General features: G+C 35.8%; 2 protein-coding genes and 1 pseudogene across 2 annotated transcripts; 1 reads left to right on the top strand and 2 right to left on the bottom strand.

Moving 5' to 3' along the window:
* Positions 1 to 203: 203 nt before the first annotated feature.
* On the bottom strand, positions 204 to 3,311 carry LOC139881250 (protein ENHANCED PSEUDOMONAS SUSCEPTIBILITY 1-like; annotated as a pseudogene).
* A 3,676-nt stretch (positions 3,312 to 6,987) lies between these two features.
* On the top strand, positions 6,988 to 7,416 carry LOC139881249 (uncharacterized). Its single transcript, XM_071865756.1, has one exon. The coding sequence runs from the start codon at positions 6,988 to 6,990 to the stop codon at positions 7,414 to 7,416; it is 429 nt and encodes a 142-aa protein (XP_071721857.1).
* Positions 7,417 to 18,640: 11,224 nt separating this feature from the next.
* Positions 18,641 to 20,257, bottom strand: LOC139881248 (uncharacterized acetyltransferase At3g50280-like). Its single transcript, XM_071865754.1, has 2 exons — positions 19,374 to 20,257; positions 18,641 to 19,124 (listed from the first exon to the last, which is right to left on the bottom strand). The coding sequence occupies exons 1-2, from the start codon at positions 20,255 to 20,257 to the stop codon at positions 18,641 to 18,643; spliced, it is 1,368 nt and encodes a 455-aa protein (XP_071721855.1).

Genomic DNA, 20,257 nt, shown 5'->3' with positions numbered 1-20,257 from the left:
CAGTAGTAATTTTTAATCAACTTAGATTTGAACTTGATGCAGAGTAGCTCGTTATTATCGATCCTAGAGGACCTAGACCACGATTTCCCAGAGGATAAAATATGTCAGAGATCATCGAAGCTGAAATGAAGTCGTGCTGAATCATATGGACAGCTAGGAATGACGAAAATGGGATCGGCTACAAGCCGATCGATTGTGCTCAGTCATTGTTCATGTTCTTCCAAATCAACCAAAACATTGTGTTTAACAGATTCCAATTCGATCCTGATCAGGCTCTTTCCACTCATATAAAGTTTAATGCATGGATAATTTCAGCTTTTATTATATATAAAAAATACTATACGATTTACCAATATCAAAGTTTTTCTTATCTTATTATTGGACGTACTGTAACTTGCAAGCCAAGGAAACAATAATGCCAGGGTATACAGCACTAGAATTTGAATGCACGGATCTAGAGATTTGATCCATTCCATTATGAAAATAAATAAATAAATAAAATAAAAATTACTAACAACACAATTTCAAATTACAAACCAAATTGGTTTTATTTGATTGTAACAGAATCCATGAATTCTTTATCATTAGCCATGTCCTCCAGTACATATGGAGAAAGGCAAGCTTCAATGTAAATACTTCCATCCTGTTCATCTTCCAAGCTATGAAGCCGAGTCCATTTTCGATTACTTGTTTCACTTTCAAAGTTACAGTTCCAGCTTGAATTGCATTTCCAAAATAATGTTCTGGCAATTCTTGCATTCTTGATTGTGCTCCGATTAGAAACCTGTCGATCATAATAATAATAATGTCAAACCAAAGTAAAAGTTAACTATAATAATGTCAAACTTGTCAATCAAGTTACTCTAGATTTCGTTCTCCTATTGGAAAAAATAAATAAATAAACAGCTACTCAAGATTTTGGTCAGCAAACACCACTTTTCCGCTGAAATTGCTTGAACAGTCTTATTTTCTCCAGTACTAGGAGAAAATAAATCTTAAATAGACCAAAATCAACCTATGTATAAACTTTGATCACGATTAATTGATGAAGTTATAGATCGTTGGTACTACTAATTTTGCAATAATTACCGGTAATGAGTTTCTTGATCAGGTTTAACCATGCCATTGGCATACTGACTGCGAATTACTGAGCGCCAAAGATGAACAAGTAAAGCTTGCAATGAAGAGATTTCTTTGGTCCCAACTTCAGCATTTGCTTTTGCTTTCAGTGTAGCTATGTTTTCTCTTCTGAAGTGAAAAACCCTCTCCTTTAATGGAAGCTGAGTAATGGAACTTTCTGTTAGACAAAATGACAAATTATATGGTCAATGGTAGTTTGACCACGCGTGTAGGCAAATTCGTGTGACGGAATAAATTGAAACGAGTTTTTATAGATTGTCTATACTACATAGATGAGTGTTCAATTATTTATTTGGCATTTGTATAAAAGGATGAATGAGAAATAGTAGTGCTTATAGTGGTGATTTGTGCATGAATGTACAAAGTCCCACATTGGAAATTCTTTAGAAACACAAGTCACATATATAGTGGTTTGTGTGTGTTAAAGGTTAAAATGTGTTGACGAGGAAGTCTACAAGGTTCCACACGCGCGCACCACCACGCACGCACGACCCGGACAAGTTCGGTTTCGATTTGTCAATTGATCCGCTTCGCTGATCATACCGGTTCGGTTCGTTTATTTTCGTCCACTTACATGTAGTAACCGAATTTTAGAGGGAGATTTATCTCCTAGTGTAATTCGGTTTTGTCTCCTAATTTAATATGGATTTTATCTCCTAATTAAAATCAGATTTAATCTTCTGTTTGAATGAAATTTTAATTGCGCAAGAACTGAAAGAAGTTTGACTATCAAGTTTTGAATTGATAAGAGTGCACAGTCCAAATATGTCTAGGATTAGGAGTCTTGGATTGCACTCCAAGTCAAATTCTTCTTGTGGGATTAAATACCTGACTAGTTTGTGGGATTAAACACACAGAAAAATCCAGATTTCTCTCTGAAAAATCCCTCTAGCAAAAAGGTTGGCTCATAACCCACCTGTCTTTCTGTCTTCTCTTTTCTTGTGTCGTCGGAGAGTTTAGCTAGCGTAAGTCTCGCCCGAACTTCGATATTATCTTGCCTGTCTTTCTGTCTTCTCTTTTCTTGTGTCGTCGGAGAGTTTAGCTAGCGTAAGTCTCGCCCGAACTTCGATATTATCTTGTGCTGGTTATCGTCGTTCATTCGGTTGTATCATGGGAAGCTCTACGCCATTATAACCGAAGCACAGTACGGGATGTAATACACTTTACGGAAAGCGATCTGAATGTGCCTCCGAATCAAGTTTGCATCCTCTTTCCTTAAATCTTTATTTATTTGTTTTAATCGTTTATGTATGTGCTGCTTTATTTGTTATGTTTCGAATCATATGATTATGCCTCCGAATCAAGTTTGCATCCTCTTTCCTTAAATCTTTATTTATTTGTTTTAATCGTTTATGTATGTGCTGCTTTATTTGTTATGTTTCGAATCATATGATTATGTTCTTTTCCTCACATGATTAATAATATTCAGCGAATTATTCAGTATTCATCTGCTTCTTGTCGATTACTTATCAAATTCTGTGCAAATTTTCCAACACTTTCTTCTTCGATCGGAATGATTGGAATCCGTATTGAGGGCTCAATACCATCAGGAAACCAACGGTGCAGAGCAGGAGGGTTCGGAATCGACACTTGTTGAAATTGACTCAATTTTCGGGAGATCTCGGCCCAAGAATTGACAAAATGCCAAAACGGCGTGCCATCACAAACGGTGTGATTAACAGTGCAACCAATGAAGATACCGTCTTCAAGTTCAGTTACTTGCACAGCAAGCAACGGCTCTCGGACGCCCTCATAATTTCCAACTCCGTTGAGGAGAAAAAAGGAACAGACAATGTCAGAAGGAACATATTTAGGTTCCGTAATATCAGCAACGCTCACACCTTTCGCAACCGCGTGCACAAAACGAGCCCCTGAATTGTCGCAATCAATGGAAAGACGGCAAGTATCGCCGCCATCATCGTTTTCGATCAGTTTCAGGCAGCTTGCGAGAGGGGGAAAGAAGGCTAGCGTACGAGAGAGGGAGGACCGACGAAATTGAATTCCTGATTTGGTTTGTTGAAGAGAAGGCCTTTTTGAATGGCGTGAACTGGAAGGAGATGGAGATCCCATGGTGTTAGATCAATTCTTTCTTTTGGTTTCCTCTCCTTCTCATTGCCATCATGGCTTGGTGCCTGAATGACACTAGTAGATATTGTTTGAATGTTCGCCATGATCTTCTTACGAAGTATGGACCGATACATATAAGCGAAATACTAGAGGGAAAAATATAATCTAGTGTGAGTTTAGGATTTATTTATTTATTTTTATAATGTGAATTTAGGATCTTGATGTGATCATATATAGTTTAAATTTAAATTTTAAATAGTATTGTTTCTGAAGATACCTGTTGAACCCGGCACCTTGAGAATCCAAGGTAGTGGATTTACCAAGGCCCAAGGGCAAGGGAACAACTGGTATTGTTTAATATCAATTATAAGTATCCGAATGATTTATACTATAATTGAAGGATTTGTAAGTTATTTAAATCTTTTTTATCACAAAAAAATAATAAATAAATAATTGTCATGTCCATAATTTAGCAGGAAGAAAGGATTTATATGTTTCTAGACTGCGTTAGGTGTCACAATATTAAGTCATTCCTATTATATACCCAATATTTTTTTTAGGATTATATACCCTAATATTAATATATTAGTGTATATATATATATTCATGATATGGATGTAGTAATAAAATAATCATCTCTTAGGTCAGAATAAATAATTAACAATATTCCACTTTTTGTTTTCGAAAAAAATATTCCACTCTTTTACACAAATATGAAGATACTTATTTTACACAAATATTTAGTATAAGTATAAGTATCTGTGTAATTAATTTGTATTTTTTTTATTGATTTTGAACTATAAAATAGGAGTAGTCATCCTCATATTTATGGAAGATTGTGTCACGATGTCTAAAATGAATCTCACTCAATAATCATTTGATCAACAAATTTTGATTTAAGTTGTATCTTTTAAAAAGATCATGTAAAATATTAAATTTTAGGATAAATTATTTTATTTCCAAAAACATCATTTACAATTGAGACAACGTGAAATATATTAGTACTAGTGTACAATAGCATAGTCAGAATATAATTTCAACCGGTTGATCATTATAAATATAAAATTTAAATTATAAAAAAAAAATCATTCTAGAAAAAGGTTCGAAATAATGATGAATAAATAAAAATACAGTTCTTAAAATTGTACAAATAATTTTATAGTCTTTCGTAGCTTGTTTCTGCGTTTGTGTTTGGATTCTAAAAGAGTTTTAGGTACAAAGCTTTTTTTTTTTTTTTTTTGAGTATCAACTGATACAAAGCTTAAAAGCTAAAATTGATACGTTTCTTTGTAACCTGGGCTTTCTTTGTCGTCAAAGAATATTGGGTTAGTGGGCTTAACGCCTAAAACAGATAATTAAAACTAATTATATATAAAAATTTATATCTATTTTGAGACGGAAGAAATATTTTAAAAAGTTCAATTATATGTTTCATTGGATTCAAAAATTTCAGTTGGGTTCAATGTATTAATTCCAACTAGTTCACGTTCAATTAAACACCATATATACTAAGCAAAATTTAAAATTGAGGGTATTTATTTGAATATCCTCAGCTAAATGTGGCTACGGCTACGCGAGTGCTAGTGTACCATCCGGACGTTGTTTTCGGAGCTTGAATTGTTTTATTTCTTTAAATAACATTATATTATAAATATTGTAATGACATAAATTTTAGTTAATATATATATATCATCCGTTAGAATGTATTGGAAATATGATTAATAAGTACGTAGTAGATATCATAAACAGATCTGTGATTGAATGTGACGGTAAGACCCTCTTGGAACCTTTTTTTTTTTGTTCTGTGATTGAATGTGACGGTGAGACCCTCTTGGAACTTGATAAGGATATGTAAAATACACTCAGAAAGTATTGATGCGTACATCTGCCCAGACTGGTTCGTGAATACCATTCTGTAATGATAGACCATACGTATCTTCATTAGCTATGTGTTTTTCCAAGAGGGCATACTGGAATGCAAGAAATCAAGAGCAAGAAGATCAAAAGCAATTATTTAAATATAATAAGTTACATATAGAAAACCAAAATCAGTATTGGATTATTTACCTTGACAACAATCATATCTACACCATTGTGTGACAGCATCATGTATCCGACAAAGTATTAGCATGTTAGAGGAATATATGCAGTCACTAAAATTTAGCCCTTTGCTAGCCCCAAACAAAGGAACTATGACCACTGCAGTTTCTCTTTTCAATGGGTCAGCAATCCCCATAGCACCAATGTTGTCATCATTCTGAGCAACTCAGTTTATGCGTTTGCTTCCAGCTATACAACAATACTGATTTTCTATGTTTTGGAATCATAATTCTGCTTTCAGCAAGAAGCCTACGATTACCAACCTGTTTTCGAGAAACCTCTGCCAAATAAGCAAAAAAGCACATTTCTGAAGCTTCAGGTTACAGAACAGAATTATGTATGTAACAAATCTTACCAATATCTGTCTCCCCTTTATAAAGCACAGGATAGCAGCGAAGTCAGCCACTTCCAGCGACCATCCAAGAACCTCTTTCTGGCCTTGTGCATTTTTCTTTGGTGATGGATGATAAAAGAAATGGAAAAATTGGGCATTATTTTAAAACTGCTTTCCCTAATGGATGTTCACTGCTTGCCTGTAACACGGAAAGGGGAAAATATTATCTAGTGATCTGTTTTAAGAGTATCATATAAACTAAAACATAATAAATTAAGCGAGTATTGCTAGAGGCTTTTAGAGTTAAAAGAGTATCAGTACCTCTGCAGAAGCCACCAGAATAAGGAACTCCCCCACAATCCATTCCACTGAAAACTTTTGCACGGTGGCCTTTCCTTGGGTTAGGGTGCCTGTTTCATCAAATATCACATATTTGACTTTATGAGGACGTTCCAGAATCCAGAGCATCCCAACCTTTTATCAGGAGACCGTTACTGGCCCCAACACCCAGTTTTTTAACCACGACAGCCGTCGGATCACATGGACTTGCGATCAAAACTACCTAAATTGAAAATATCAGAGCAAAATCAAAGTAGTTTCCATTTCTGGTAGCCATTCCTTTAGGTATACTCCAGCAATTCCACCAATATACCATGTAAATTCAACAACAACAAACCACCATGATATCTGTTGAAATTGTGGGATTTGAATCATCGGAGCAGAAGGAAGAAGAAGAAGAAGTTAGGGATATACTTTTAAAAAGGGGAACGATCGTTAGACACAGAAGAAGAAAAACGATGTCGTTTTCCCATTCCTTGTGCTTCTGCTGCGACCAGATGACGTCGTTTTAATCGTTACAATGAACGACGTCGTTTTGCTTCCGTTTCGTCAAGTTGGGCTCGCTTCAGCCTAGGCCCAAACTCGTGTGACTCGTTTCTCTTCGGCCCAGCTCGCCTTCTTCTCCACCAGATTGCTTGCACAGCAAGCAACAAACATCTCCTTCTTTCCGCACAAGTATGGGCATGATTTGAATAAATATCCTAACAACCCTAATCATTCCAAACCCATACTAATCACATGGAACAAGCATGGCAAGAGATTGGATAGTTTGTACTAATTAATTATAGTTTCCATTAGAGTAGAAGTTGTAGTATAAATACAATAGCTTACGTTTGTAAAGAATTCAATTCAAGTTAATAAAAAAAAACTAAGAATCCTTTCTCTACTACATTGCCTCTCGGCCTAAATTTCAATATGGTATCTAGAGTCAATTGAATTCTTAATTTGTTTTACACTTGAACTCATCAAAACACTCAAAATCAACCTTCAACTTCAACATCATCATCATGGCCGAGTTTGAAAACAACTCCTCCAATGTCACTTCTTCAAATCAAAATTCTTCACCATCTTCTGCCTTTTACCTTCTTCCAAGTGAGAATCCTACTCAGGCCCTTGTATCACCGCTTCTCAACAACAATAACTATCATATCTGGTCTAGAGCTATAACAATGGCTCTTAGATCCAAGGTTAAATTTGGTTTTGTCAACGGAAGGATCAGCAAACCTGAGGAAGACAGACAGAATTTTGATGACTGGGACAGGTGTAACATTACTGTATCATGCTGGATAATGAATTCAGTGCTTCCTTCCATCAAACCTAACATCTCCAGGTTCCACACAGTAAGAGAGATGTGGAAAGATCTACAAGCAAGGATCTCAAAAATAGATTTTTCCAGGATATCAGATGTACAAGAAGAAATCTATCTTCTAAAGTAGGGAGATCTCAACATTTCAGACTACTACACTAAGATGAGGACACTATGGGATGAATTTGATGATTTGAGGCCCATTCTTGAATGTGAGTGTGCTATCAAATGTGAATGCAAAGCTCTCAAAATCATTGCTGACTACTATGAGAATGACAAGATAATCAGATTCCTAAAAGGTCTCAATCATGTCTATGCTCAAACAAGGTCAACTATCATGATGATGGATCCTATCCCTTCTTTACAGAAAGTGTATGCTACTGTGGCTCAGTTTGAAAGACAGAATATCTCACCACAGGATGCTGATGAAACAACTCTTGCAGCATTCTCCACTGCAAAACCTACAAAACAGACTCAAACTCATCCTCCCTACAAGAAGACACCTGAAGGAAAGCCCATATGTTCTCACTGTGGGAAAATAGGACACATAGCTGCCAAATGTTACAGTTTGGTAGGCTTCCTTCCTAATTTCAAGTTCACTAGAAATGTTGCCAGCAATCTGGCAACTACAACACAAGAAGAAGCTCAACAGAATGCTTCTACCATCTCTATATGATTGTCTGAAAAGACAAGCTCAGTCAAACTCTCAATCTCAGGTTTCTATGAGCAACATGGCCAACACATCCAACAATGGTAAGTTTCCACAAAAAAATTCATAAATTTCAAAAATTTCATGGCTGTTGGACACAGGTGCAACAAACCATATATGTTGTTCAAAAGATTGTTTCAAAACCTGTATCCTATCTCTAATCATAAGATTCAACTCCCAAACAAGCATTTCATTTCAGCGACTCACATAGGAACTATAGAGTTAACACAAATAATCACTCTGTCTAATGTCCTGTATACACCTGAATTTGCCATCAATCTGATTTCAGCAAACAAATTAACCAAAAATTTTAATTGTGTTTTGATGGTATACTACAAAAAGTGTTTTATGCAGGACCTGAGTTCAATGAGGATGATTGGATCAGCTGAGCAAAGACATGGACTATATTTTGTGAATTTGACAGATGATTTTGTCTATCCTAGGAAAACTGTGAATGAAAAACTTTCATATGTCAATGTATTAGAAGAACAGCCTAGGGATAATTTTGATGTCTGGTATTTTAGACTTGATCATCCGTCTAGTGCCAGATTATCATCATTTAAATCTATTAATGAAAATGTGAAATTTAACCATGATCACATCTGTGATATCTGTCATTTTGCTAAACAGAAAAGACTCTCATTTCCAATTAGTCATTCAGTTGCTAAATCTAGTTTTGATCTTGTTCACATGGATATATGGGGTCCTGTCATTCCATCTATGCAAGGATACAAATATTTTCTAACTATTGTAGATGATTTTAGCAGGCATACATGGATTTTCCTAATGAAAGAAAAATCAGAAACAAGAAAACACATTGCTCACTTCTATCAGCTTGTTTTAACTCAATTTGACAAAAAGATAAAGACTATTAGAAGTGACAATGGACAGGAGTTTAATGATTCTTACTTCTATGCTTCACATGGTATTTTGCATGAACAAAATGGAAGAGTGGAGAGAAAACATCAACACATCCTTAATGTTGGAAGAGCATTACTATTTCAGAGTAAGCTACCTCTAAAATTTTGGAGTTATGCAATATCCCATGCCATTCATTTAATAAACAGAACACCAACACCAATTTTGAAAAACAAACCACCCTATGAAGTACTACACAATAGAATTCCTGACATATCACATTTAAGAGTTTTTGGATCCCTGTGTTTCATATCTGCAATTAGACAGGAATAAGACTAAATTCACCTCTAGGTCATCTAAGTGCATACTATTAGGGTGTCAGGATGGTACCAAGGGATACAAGGTTCTGTATTTAGACACTATATCATTCAATTGGGATATCATGTCATGTTTTATGAACATATATTTCCATATAATAGACTTAAGGTAGACTTGGATGATTTATGCTTGATTCTGCCTACTAGGAATAGAAACTCACCTGCATTGGATGGGGATTCTGATGATTTGCAATTTGCCATGCCTAAATGTGAAAATGATGATCTTCCTGTGAATATAGAACCTACATCTGATGTCTTGTATGTTCCCTTGAATGATGATGAATAACCTGAAAATTCAATAGAAACTGTAATTAGGAAATCTACTAGAAATAGGTTTACACCAAAACATCTGCAAGATTATCACTGCAATCTAGTCCAAGTTTTGGCAAAGCAGGATCATGAGTCATTCCTCAAGAATTCAAACTGTATTTCAATTTCAGGTACACCTCATTCTGTCACTAATCATTTTGCTTTTCCAAAATTCTCTCATCCACACCTTTCATTCACATTAAACATCTGTTGTCAAAGAGAACCATTCAACTTTAAACAAGCCATTGAGGACAAAGAGTGGCAAACAGCCATAGAAACTGAGTTGAAGGCTTTGTCTGATAATTAGACATGGTTGGTCACTGATCTGCCTAAGGGAAAGAAAGTTATTGGCTGCAAGTGGGTTTTCAAGCTGAAACATAAACCAGATGGTACAATTGAAAGACATAAAAGCAAGGCTTGTTGCAAAAGGGTACACACAGAAAGAAGGGATTGACTACTCAGAAACTTTTTCACTTGTGGCCAAGTTTACAACTATAAGACTTTTACTTACTATTGCAGCAGCCAAGAATTGGCATCTTACACAGCTCGATATCAACAATGCTTTCTTACATGGAGACTTAGATGAGGAGATCTACATGAAGCCACCTCAAGGTTCTAACATTCTATAGACAATGTTTGCAGACTCATAAAGTCACTCTATGGTCTGAAGTAAGTAAGCAGACAATGGAATTTCAAGCTATCTACAGCACTCACCAACCTTGGTTTCAAACAATCACCTTCTGATCATTCTCTTTTCATAAAGACTCAAGATGATTCATTCACTGCAATACTGGTATATGTTGATGATCTAATCATTGCTGGAAATCAAATTGCAGAGATAAATAAAACAAAAGTCTCTCTTCACAGCCATTTCAGCAGTAAAGACTTAGAAAATTTAAAATACTTCCTAGGTTTTGAAATTGCAAGATCACAGACAGGAATATACATGTGCCAAAAAAAATATACACACTCCTATACCTCACTCATACAAGACCAGACATCTCACAAAGCACACAACATCTTTCACAATTTCTAACAGAACCTACAGAGGCACATTTATAAGCTGGAAATAGAATCTTGAGATACCTGAAAAATACGCCAAGGCAAGGAATGTTTTTTCCTTCCAAGAATGATTTGCAGCTTGAATCTTATGCTGATGCAGATTGGGCAAAGTGTCCTTTAACGAGAAGGTCAGTCACGGGTTTTTGTATATTCCTCGGAGATGCCATCATATCTTGGAAATCGAAGAAGCAGTCCACAGTATCTCGTTCCTTAGCAGAAGCAGAATATCGAGCACTGACAATAGTATCTTGTGAACTTACTTGGCTCAGGTATCTTCTTGCAGACTTAAACGTATCACACCCTCAAGCTGCTCTCTTACATTGTGACAATCAATCTGCAATTCACATTGCTCGCAACGCCGTTTTTCATGAACGGACGAAGCACATAGACATTGATTGTCACATTGTCGGAGATCATGTGAAGGTGGGTTCTATCAACCTGATCCCAATTGCCTCTGCATCACAGTTGGCTGATTTCTTCACCAAGTCTCAACGAGCACCCATATTTCACTCTTTTCTATCCAAGCTTGGACTTCTTGATCTCAGAAGAGTCCAGCTTGCGGGGAGGTGTTGAAATTGTGGGATTTGAATCATCGGAGCAGAAGGAAGAAGAAGTTAGGGATTTACTTTTAAAAAGGGGAACGACCGTTAGACACAGAAGAAGAAAAACGATGTCGTTTTCCATTCATTCCTTGTGCTTCCACTGCGACCAGACGACGTCGTTTTAATCATTATAATGAACGACGTCATTTTGCTTCCGTTTCGTCAAGTTAGGCTCGCTTCAGCCTGGGCCCAAACTCGTGCGACTCGTTTCTCTTCTGCCCAGCTCGCCTTCTTCTCCACCAGATTGCTTGCACATCAAGAAACGGACATCTCCTTCTTTCCACACAAGTATGGGCATGATTTGAATAAATATCCTAACAACCCTAATCATTCCAAACCCATACTAATCACATGAAACAAGCATGACAAGAGATTGGATAATTTATACTAATTAATTATAGTTTCCATTAGAATAAAAATTATAGTATAAATACAATAGCTTAGGTTGTAAAGAATTCAATTCAAAAAAAACTAAGAATCATTTTTCTACTACATTGCCCTTCGGCCTAAACTTCAATAATATCAAGCCAAGAAATTCTAAATATTAACTATCAAATCTAGTAAAACAAACTATCATCGTGAATCTGGTAAAATCCAATATGATCATACATCCCGAAAATCAAAGTGAATTCGACATACTTTTTCTCCGATTGAGACAAACAGAAATGTGTAAGGTCGGCATGGTATTTATGGGGTAAAAAACGGAAAGATCATATTGGATTGGACAATAATTTCGAAATTTGTGGCTGGTTTAGAATTAACCCAATTTAAAAAACTATGTTTTAATAGTATTTACTGATTTGAAAAATAATTGTAAACAACCGTGGAGGCACATGAAAAATGTATTAGTGTATGTCCACTCCTTTACACAATATCAAGATATTGGGACAATCGTGTGAATATTTTATTTCAAAAATAAAACAATTTTAGGACAAGTTAAAAACATATATCATGTCCAGTATATATCAAAAAAATGATTTTTTCTGCATATAATTGTGCCACATATCCTTAAAATAGATAGTCTCGTTTGTGTGTTGAGTACTAATAACATACATATAGATTGGGACAATCGTGTAAATTTCAAAAAATATCATTTGAGACAACGTGAAATATATTAGTATTTGATGGAAAAAAAAAAACAAAATATAACAAAACAAAACGTGAAGGCACATAAAATGTATTACGGAGTAGTGTATGTCCACTCTTTTACACAAATATCAAGAGTGCGCTACAGTCTTAGGAATTGAAACGCAGAGGTGGAGATAGAATAGAGTTTTCGGGTTTTCAGAATGCGAACTTTTTAAATTGTGATTAAGAAGTTCGTATTTTGAGGATGCGAACCCAAAATGTCCTATGCAAGATCGCGTTCTAAGAACGAGAATTTCCTTTTTTGAATTAAATAATTACAAGACCGCATTCTGAGAACGAGAACTTCCTTTTTTAATTAAAAAATTACAAGATCGCATTCTGAGAACGAGAACTTGCTTTTTTGAATGAAAAATTACAAGATCGCATTCTGAGAACGAGAACTTCCTTTTTTGAATTGAAAATTAACAAAAACGCATTCTGGGAATGCGATCTTGCTATTGCTTGCATGGAATGCAAATTTTTTGTTTGATATTTATGTGTTATAATTCTATTGCGAAAAATTTTATATATGGTGTTGTGTATACTGAATTGGAACAGTAATTTGATTAAATCATATTATGACTATAATGTTGAGTGTTTGGAGTATTTAATTAATTGAGTACATTATATATTGTTTATGGAATTTTGCTCGAATGTTAAAAATCGATTATGTATAGATCGAAGAGTTTAAAATCGGACTTCTTATATATAAAAACAAGATCGTATTCTACGAATGCGTTTTTGTTACATTTTTTGTCAAGCTTTGTAATTAATTCGGGATCTCAAAACCCGATCTTCATCTTAATTCGCTGATTAATGGGTTTTGAGATCCCGAATTAATTACAAAGCTTGACAAAAAATGTAACAAAAATGCATTCGTAGAATGCGATCTTGTTTTTATATATAAGAAGTCCGATTTTAAACTCTTCGATCTATACGGAATCGATTTTTAACATTCGAGCACTATTCCATAAACAATATATAATGTACTCAATTAATTAAATACTCCAAACACTCAATATTATAATCATAATATGATTTAATCAAATTACTGTTCCAATTCAGTATACACAACACCATACATAAAATTTTCCATAATAGAATTATAACACATAAATATCAAACAAAAAATGTGCATTCCCATGTGACCCTGACATGCAACATGCAAGCAATAGCAAGATCGCATTCCCAGAATGCGTTTTTGTTAATTTTCAATTAAAAAAAGAAGTTCTCGTTCTCAGAATGCGATCTTGTAATTTTTTAATTAAAAAAAGAAGTTCTCGTTCTCAGAATGCGGTCTTGTAAAATTATAAAAGCAAGATCGCATTCGTAGAATGCGATGTTATATTAGACCCCATTACTCACCCCTAATCACCCCATTAATCAGCAAATTAAGATGAAGGTCGGGTTTTGAGATCCCGATCTCTTTATTTCTCTCCACACCCCTCCCTTTCTCACACATTCTGTCTATCTAAGAAAAATTATTATTATTTTTATAATTAATTCCAAATATCAAGATATCATTTAGTTTAATAGGGGTTGATTAAAAAAATAAAACGTCCAATCATATATATAATATAATATTATCTTTTTAGATATAAAATATATTAAAATTAGAAAAAAAAATATTTGGCTGCTCCTCCATTAAAACTCACTATTTAAATTTTTTTTTAATTTAGGTTATGATAATAACAAAAATATAAATATAATTTATTATATCTGTCATATTTTTATTGGAGAGTATGGTGTTGGCTGCTCTCGTAGTGAGCAGCTAAATATTGTCCTTAAAATAATTATATATAATATCCATTGAAATAATTTTTTAAAAGGTATGCACTCGTCCAAGTTGAACGGACCCTGGACTAATGTTAAGCAATTCGGACAATGCTTCAATCCTGTTGGTTTCTAATTAACAGGGGAATAAATCTAATTTAAGAAAATATAAGTGTATGCTTATATGTGTGGCGATGAAAAGAAGTCAAGTGAAGTGGCAATGCCTAATTTTCTTGGTGGAAAAGCAAACAATGAGGAGGACTTTTCGAGACTTGAAGTGAACAAAAAGAATGATAAAGCTACAAGAAGGAAACGGAGGACCTAGGAATGAGGAAGATCAAGGACCTTGGAGATCCAGGACAAGAGAGCAAGGACTAAACCTCTACATTAATTATGTTAAGCCAAATTGATTATCTAATTGATTTGGTTTAATAGGGCTTGATTTTATGTAGGTCTAATTTTATTACCTTGTCTTATAATTTGGTTTAATTTCATCAGTTTGCGTTAATTTTGGCCGCAACCTTTGTTGTCAAAATGACCTTTCATTTTCTTGTTTGAAGACACGTTTACTTTGGAGTTAGTTTAATACTTATGGAATTGATTTACTTGCAACTACTGGAATTAGAAGAGCTTGTGAATATCCAAGCCTTTCAACTTGATATATGTAATCATTTTCACATAATAAAATTTATTTGTTGTTAAAAAGAAAAAAATAGCAAGTTTAACTTCTGGTTTTGAAAAGTACCTTAAATTATCCAGAGTTTGTGAGTTGCTTAAATTCACACAAACCGTCTCATTTTCTTGTCACTCACAGTTCTAGCCGTTACAGTTTTACACACATAATTTACGACGAACATAACTTGAGTTTCACTCATCAGAAAATTATAAAATTGGTCTCATTGGCTCGGTATATCCGTTGCTTTGATTTCCATTGATATGGACACTTCCAAAATGAATCCCCCAATCCTAGAGCCCTAACTCTACAAGAAGCAATAGACTTGGACAATGAGAACCAATTATGTCACTGCCGAGAAGGGCAAAGAGCAAACTTCATTGGTGAATGAGACAATGCAAGAAGAAGCAGATGGAAGGCATGAGCTACTCTCGGAGGACAGGTCCGGCCAGATGTTGGTGATTATGAACTTGTTTAAAATGGGGAATGGCCATGAAGATTGGCGCCACAAAGCTTTATTTCAAAAAGTCGAGGGAATTTTTGCCATTTGATTGTAGATGGAGGAGCATCCAAGAATGTGATTAGTGAGGAGATGGTAGAGAAGCTGAATTTGTCAACTATAAATTGGCATGGGTACGTTGATCAAAATATGCTGTGAAGGTGTTGAAGAAATGTCTAGTGCCTTTCTCTATTGGTACGCATAAAGGTAGTGTTTGGTGTGACGTTATAGCAATGACCACTTGCCCTCTACTACTTGGCTCTCACGTTTAAGAAGGACGGAGTAACTTACACTTTCGTGTCCTCCCCACCAACGAGCAAAGTTATGGAAGAAGAAAAGCTCAATCTTGCTCTCAAACATTTTCAGGTTAGACAACACTATTATTTGTAAGCACGGTTCTAGAGATTTGATCCATTCCTTGATGGAAAAAAAAAAAGTAGTAGTAAAACAATTACAAATTAAATCGGTTTGATTTGCTTGTAACAAAAGCCATGAATTCTCTATCGTTACCCATGGCCTCCAACACATATGGAGAAAGGCAAGCTTCAATGTCAATACTTCCATATTCAACTCCTTGAAACACAGTAATCTCTCCATCGGATTTGTTCCCTTCGCCGCTCCGAACTGGCAGAGGCCTTCCCCAACCGAAATTGTTTCCATAGACATCGAACCTCGAGAACTGCTAGTGACTAAAACATTAATTGTCATGTTGCTTAATGTAAAAGTTTTAAATTCTCAACCCAATTCTTAAAATAGTCGTTCATTTTCTCTTGTGTATTCAGAAACCACAGTATCTGTTGAAATTTAGAGATGGAACACAAAAGAATTGAGAGAAACTAGCTTGTTAATGATTTCAACTTGAGAATTACATTCCTATAGTTATTGTATTTATACTACAATCTCTACAACTAATGAAAACAATGAAAGATATTAAATACAATAAGTCTAATCTAACCCATACTTATGTCTATAATCAAACCCATGCTTAGGGATGGTTAGACCATGCTTGGAATGGTTGATATGTCTTAAGTATGGTTGTGATTGGAAGTGATTGATTGTTGCTTCCTCCTGCTGAAGAAGAGAGGTGTTGCTTGCTGGGCAAGCAACAACTGAGTCTGTCTTGGGCTGACTTGAATTAGCTGCTGAAACGGAGGGATGAACTGGGCTGCAGCGGACGAAGCCCATCAGCAGTCCACAACAGAGACAAAAGGAGTGGACCGAACAGAAGAGTGAAGCCCAACGAGAAGTGAAGCCCAACGAAGGAAAGCTGACTTGAAGTGCAGTGGACCAAGCAATGAGTTGGGCTGAGGCTGAATGAACTGGGCTGAACGAAACTGAGGCCCAGCTGAGCAGACCAAATCCTGCACAGAAGAAGCAAAAACAGAGTGAAGACGACGTCGTTTTCTCTCTTCTTTCTTTTCTTCTCCGGCAGCGTTCATCCCCAATTTACACAAACCAAATCCCTAATTCCCAAATCCAATTTATTCAATTTCTTCTTCAACACCCGAATTTCAACAGTATCTTCATCTTCCAAGATATGAAACCGAGTCCATTTTTTATTACTTGTTTCGCTTTCAAAGTTACAGTTCCTTCTTGAACTGCATTTCCAAAATAATGTTCTGGCAATTCTTGGAGTCTTGATCGTGCTCCTATTAGCTAGAAACCTGTAATCATAATAATAATGTCTAACCAAAGTAAAAATTGACTATAATAATGTCAAACTTGTCGATCAAGTTACTCGAGATTCCGTTCTCCTATTAGAAAAAAAATAGGTTTAATAATATTAAAGAGCTACTCAAGATTTTGGTCTTCAAATGATAAACACTGATTAGTGCCTGAAAAACCTAGCTATTGCAGAGAGTCTTCAATGCCAAGCAATGATTCCATGTCTTCCTTCTACCTAAATGTGTCTCGTAGTCGGCGATTGTGAAAAAGATAAGAGCGGAGCGGATCTAATTCTTCAAAGGTTTGTTCTTTAAACTTACTTTTTACTGGAGCTGTCCTCATATGGTGCATATTCATTAGTTGGGAGGGAGCTCTGGACAAGACCGTGGCTCGGAAACCCAAGGACTCAATCGTATGGATATGTAAAATACAAGATTTCCAATCCTAGAAGGAAAAGGAGGGAAAGGGATACTCAATTTAAAGTGAGTAAACAGAATTCCGTACTCTATCTCATAGATACATATAGAATTCTGTGAAAAGTCGTATTCGATGAAAGTCGTATGTAGTGGATGGACCCTATCTTCGGTTATCACTTGATCGAAATAATCTCTTCTGTCCTATCTTTGATGTCCTATCTTTTAGAACCCGACAGGAACAACCTGACTCAGGGATTTCAGTATAGAAACTACCGGAGTCACACAACCCTTTACCTGCAATGTAGAGAGCCGATTTGATCCAGGACATATCGATGCAATCTTTTCCGGTCAGACCAATGGATCAAAAAAGACTTCAATTCTCGGGTCTGCTGCCAATGCTGAGACGACTTAAGTACTCAATCTTAGTACGAATGCTACATATTTTATTAGTATATGTAGTAGTTAGCCATTGTTGATAAGTCTTGCATCATCCTCGAATATATATGTTTCACTCCAGAATCTCCATGGCACCTCCATCTGATCTAATAAACAACGCAGTATTATCCCGCCTACTGTTTTGTTCTTTCGCTCCACTACCAAAAAATTGTGCTTAATCCCTTCACGGCTACAAAATTGATCATCCCACTCTCGAGAGCGGAATTCATAGCCCTGATCACTCCTCACAGCCTTCACTTTACCTTCCTTATATAGATCAAACATCTCTCAGGAGCCGTATGGCAAAAAAGTACTTTTGGACTTTTGGACTTTTGTCCAAAAGTCTAAAAGTAATAATATGTTACTTTTGGATTTTTACAGTATAAAAGAAGAGAAAAGTTACAGTTTTTTATCCAACCAAACACTCAAGTTACTTTTTCGAATCCCAACAGTACTCCAAAAGCTGTAACATACGGACCCTCAGTCTAAATGAACAGTACGGATTTTATATCAAAGCCATTGCCCGGATTTAAACGGTAATGTATGATTAATATTAACTTAGAATCCAAATAATTCCCTACGTGTTGCATTACAAACTCAGCAATACTTGGTCTACACCTGATTTTGTCTACACCTTTCGGATAACCAAACAGTGTCCGATCGTGTTCAATTTTTGACGGGATATTAAAGACACTTGGTTCTTCATTCTGACTGGTGGAAATCTGATTGTAATGGTTATGCCTAATTTTTTTGGTGCAATTATACAGCACTAGAATTTGTAAGCAAGGATCTAGACATTTGATCCATTCCATTACGAAAATAAAAATTACCAACAAAACAATTTCAAATTACAAATCAAATTGGTTTGATTTGCTTGCAACAGAAGCCATGAATTCTTTATCATTAGCCATTGTCTCCAACACATATGGAGAAAGGCAAGCTTCAATGTCAATACTTCCCTCTTCAATTCCTTGAAACACAGTAATCTTCCCATCGGATTTATTCCCTCCGCCGCTCTGAACTGCGAGAGGCCTTCCCCAACCGAAATCGTTTCCATAGACATCGAACCTCGGCGAACTGCTCGTGACTAAAGCATTAGTTGTCATGTTGCTTAATGTTAACAGTTTTGGATTCTCAACCCAATTCTTAAAGTAGTCTTTCATTTTTGCTTCTGTGTGTTCAGAAACCATCTTGTTCATCTTCCAAGCTATGAAACCGAGTCCATTTTTTATTACTTGTTTCGCTTTCAAAGTTACAGTTCCTGCTTGAACTGCATTTCCAAAATAGCGTTCTGGCAATTCTTGCAGTCTTGCTCTTGCTCCTATTAGAAATCTGTCAATCATAATAATAATGTCAAACCAAAGTAAAAATTGACTACAGTAATGTCAAACTTGTCAATCAAGTTACTTGAGATAACACTGATTTATGCCTATTGATTGTGGAGATTGGAAAACAGTCTTATCTTCTCCACTAAGAGAAAATAAATCTTTAATAGACCAAAATTAACCTATGTATAAATATTGATCACTATTAATTGATGACATTATAGATCGTTGGCACTACTAATATTGCAATAATTACCGGTAATGAGTTTCTTGATCAGGTTTAACCATGCCATTGGCATGTTGGCTGCGAATGACTGCTCGCCAAAGATGAGCAAGTAAAGCTTGCAATGAAGAGATTTTTTCTGAGCCAACTTCAGCATTTGCTTTTGCTTTCAGTCTAGCTATGCTTTCTTTTCTGAAGTGGAAAACCCTCTCCTTTAATGGAAGCTGAGTAATGGAACCTTTTTCATCGATCGGAATGATTGGAATCTGTATCGGAGGCTCAATACCGTCAGGAAACCAACGATGCAGAGCTGGAGGGTTGGAAATTGACGTTACTTGAAATTGACGACTCGATTTTAGAGAGATTTCGGCCCAAGAATTGACGAAATGCCAAAATGATGTGCCATCACAAACAACATGATTAACGGTGCATCCAATGAAGATGCCGTCTACAAGCTCAGTTACTTGCACAACAAGCAACGGCTCTCGGACGCCCTCATAATTTCCAACTCCGTTGAGGAGAAAAAAGGAACGGACAATGTCAGTAGGAACATATTCAGGTTCCGTAATATCAGCAACACTCACACCATTCGCAACCGCGTGCACAAAACGAGCCCCTGAATTGTTGCAATCAATGAAAAGACAGCAAGTATTGCCGTTGTCGATCATTTTCAGGCGGCCTGCGAGAGGAGGAAAGAAGGCTAGCGTACGAGAGAGGGAGGATTTAAGGTGTTCGACGAAAGTGAATTTCTGATTTGGTTTGTTGAAGAGAAGTCCTTTTTGAATGGTGTGAACTGGAAGGAGTTGGAGATCCCATGGAGTTAGATTAATTCTTTCTTTTGGCTTCCTCTTCTCCTCACTGCCATCATTGCTTGGTGCTTGAATAACACTTGTAGATATTATTTGAATGTTCGCCAT

This window comes from Rutidosis leptorrhynchoides, unplaced genomic scaffold (assembly GCF_046630445.1).
Source record: "Rutidosis leptorrhynchoides isolate AG116_Rl617_1_P2 unplaced genomic scaffold, CSIRO_AGI_Rlap_v1 contig135, whole genome shotgun sequence".
In the NCBI taxonomy this organism is placed as follows: domain Eukaryota; kingdom Viridiplantae; phylum Streptophyta; class Magnoliopsida; order Asterales; family Asteraceae; genus Rutidosis; species Rutidosis leptorrhynchoides.
This window is presented reverse-complemented; position numbering and strand designations above follow the sequence as displayed.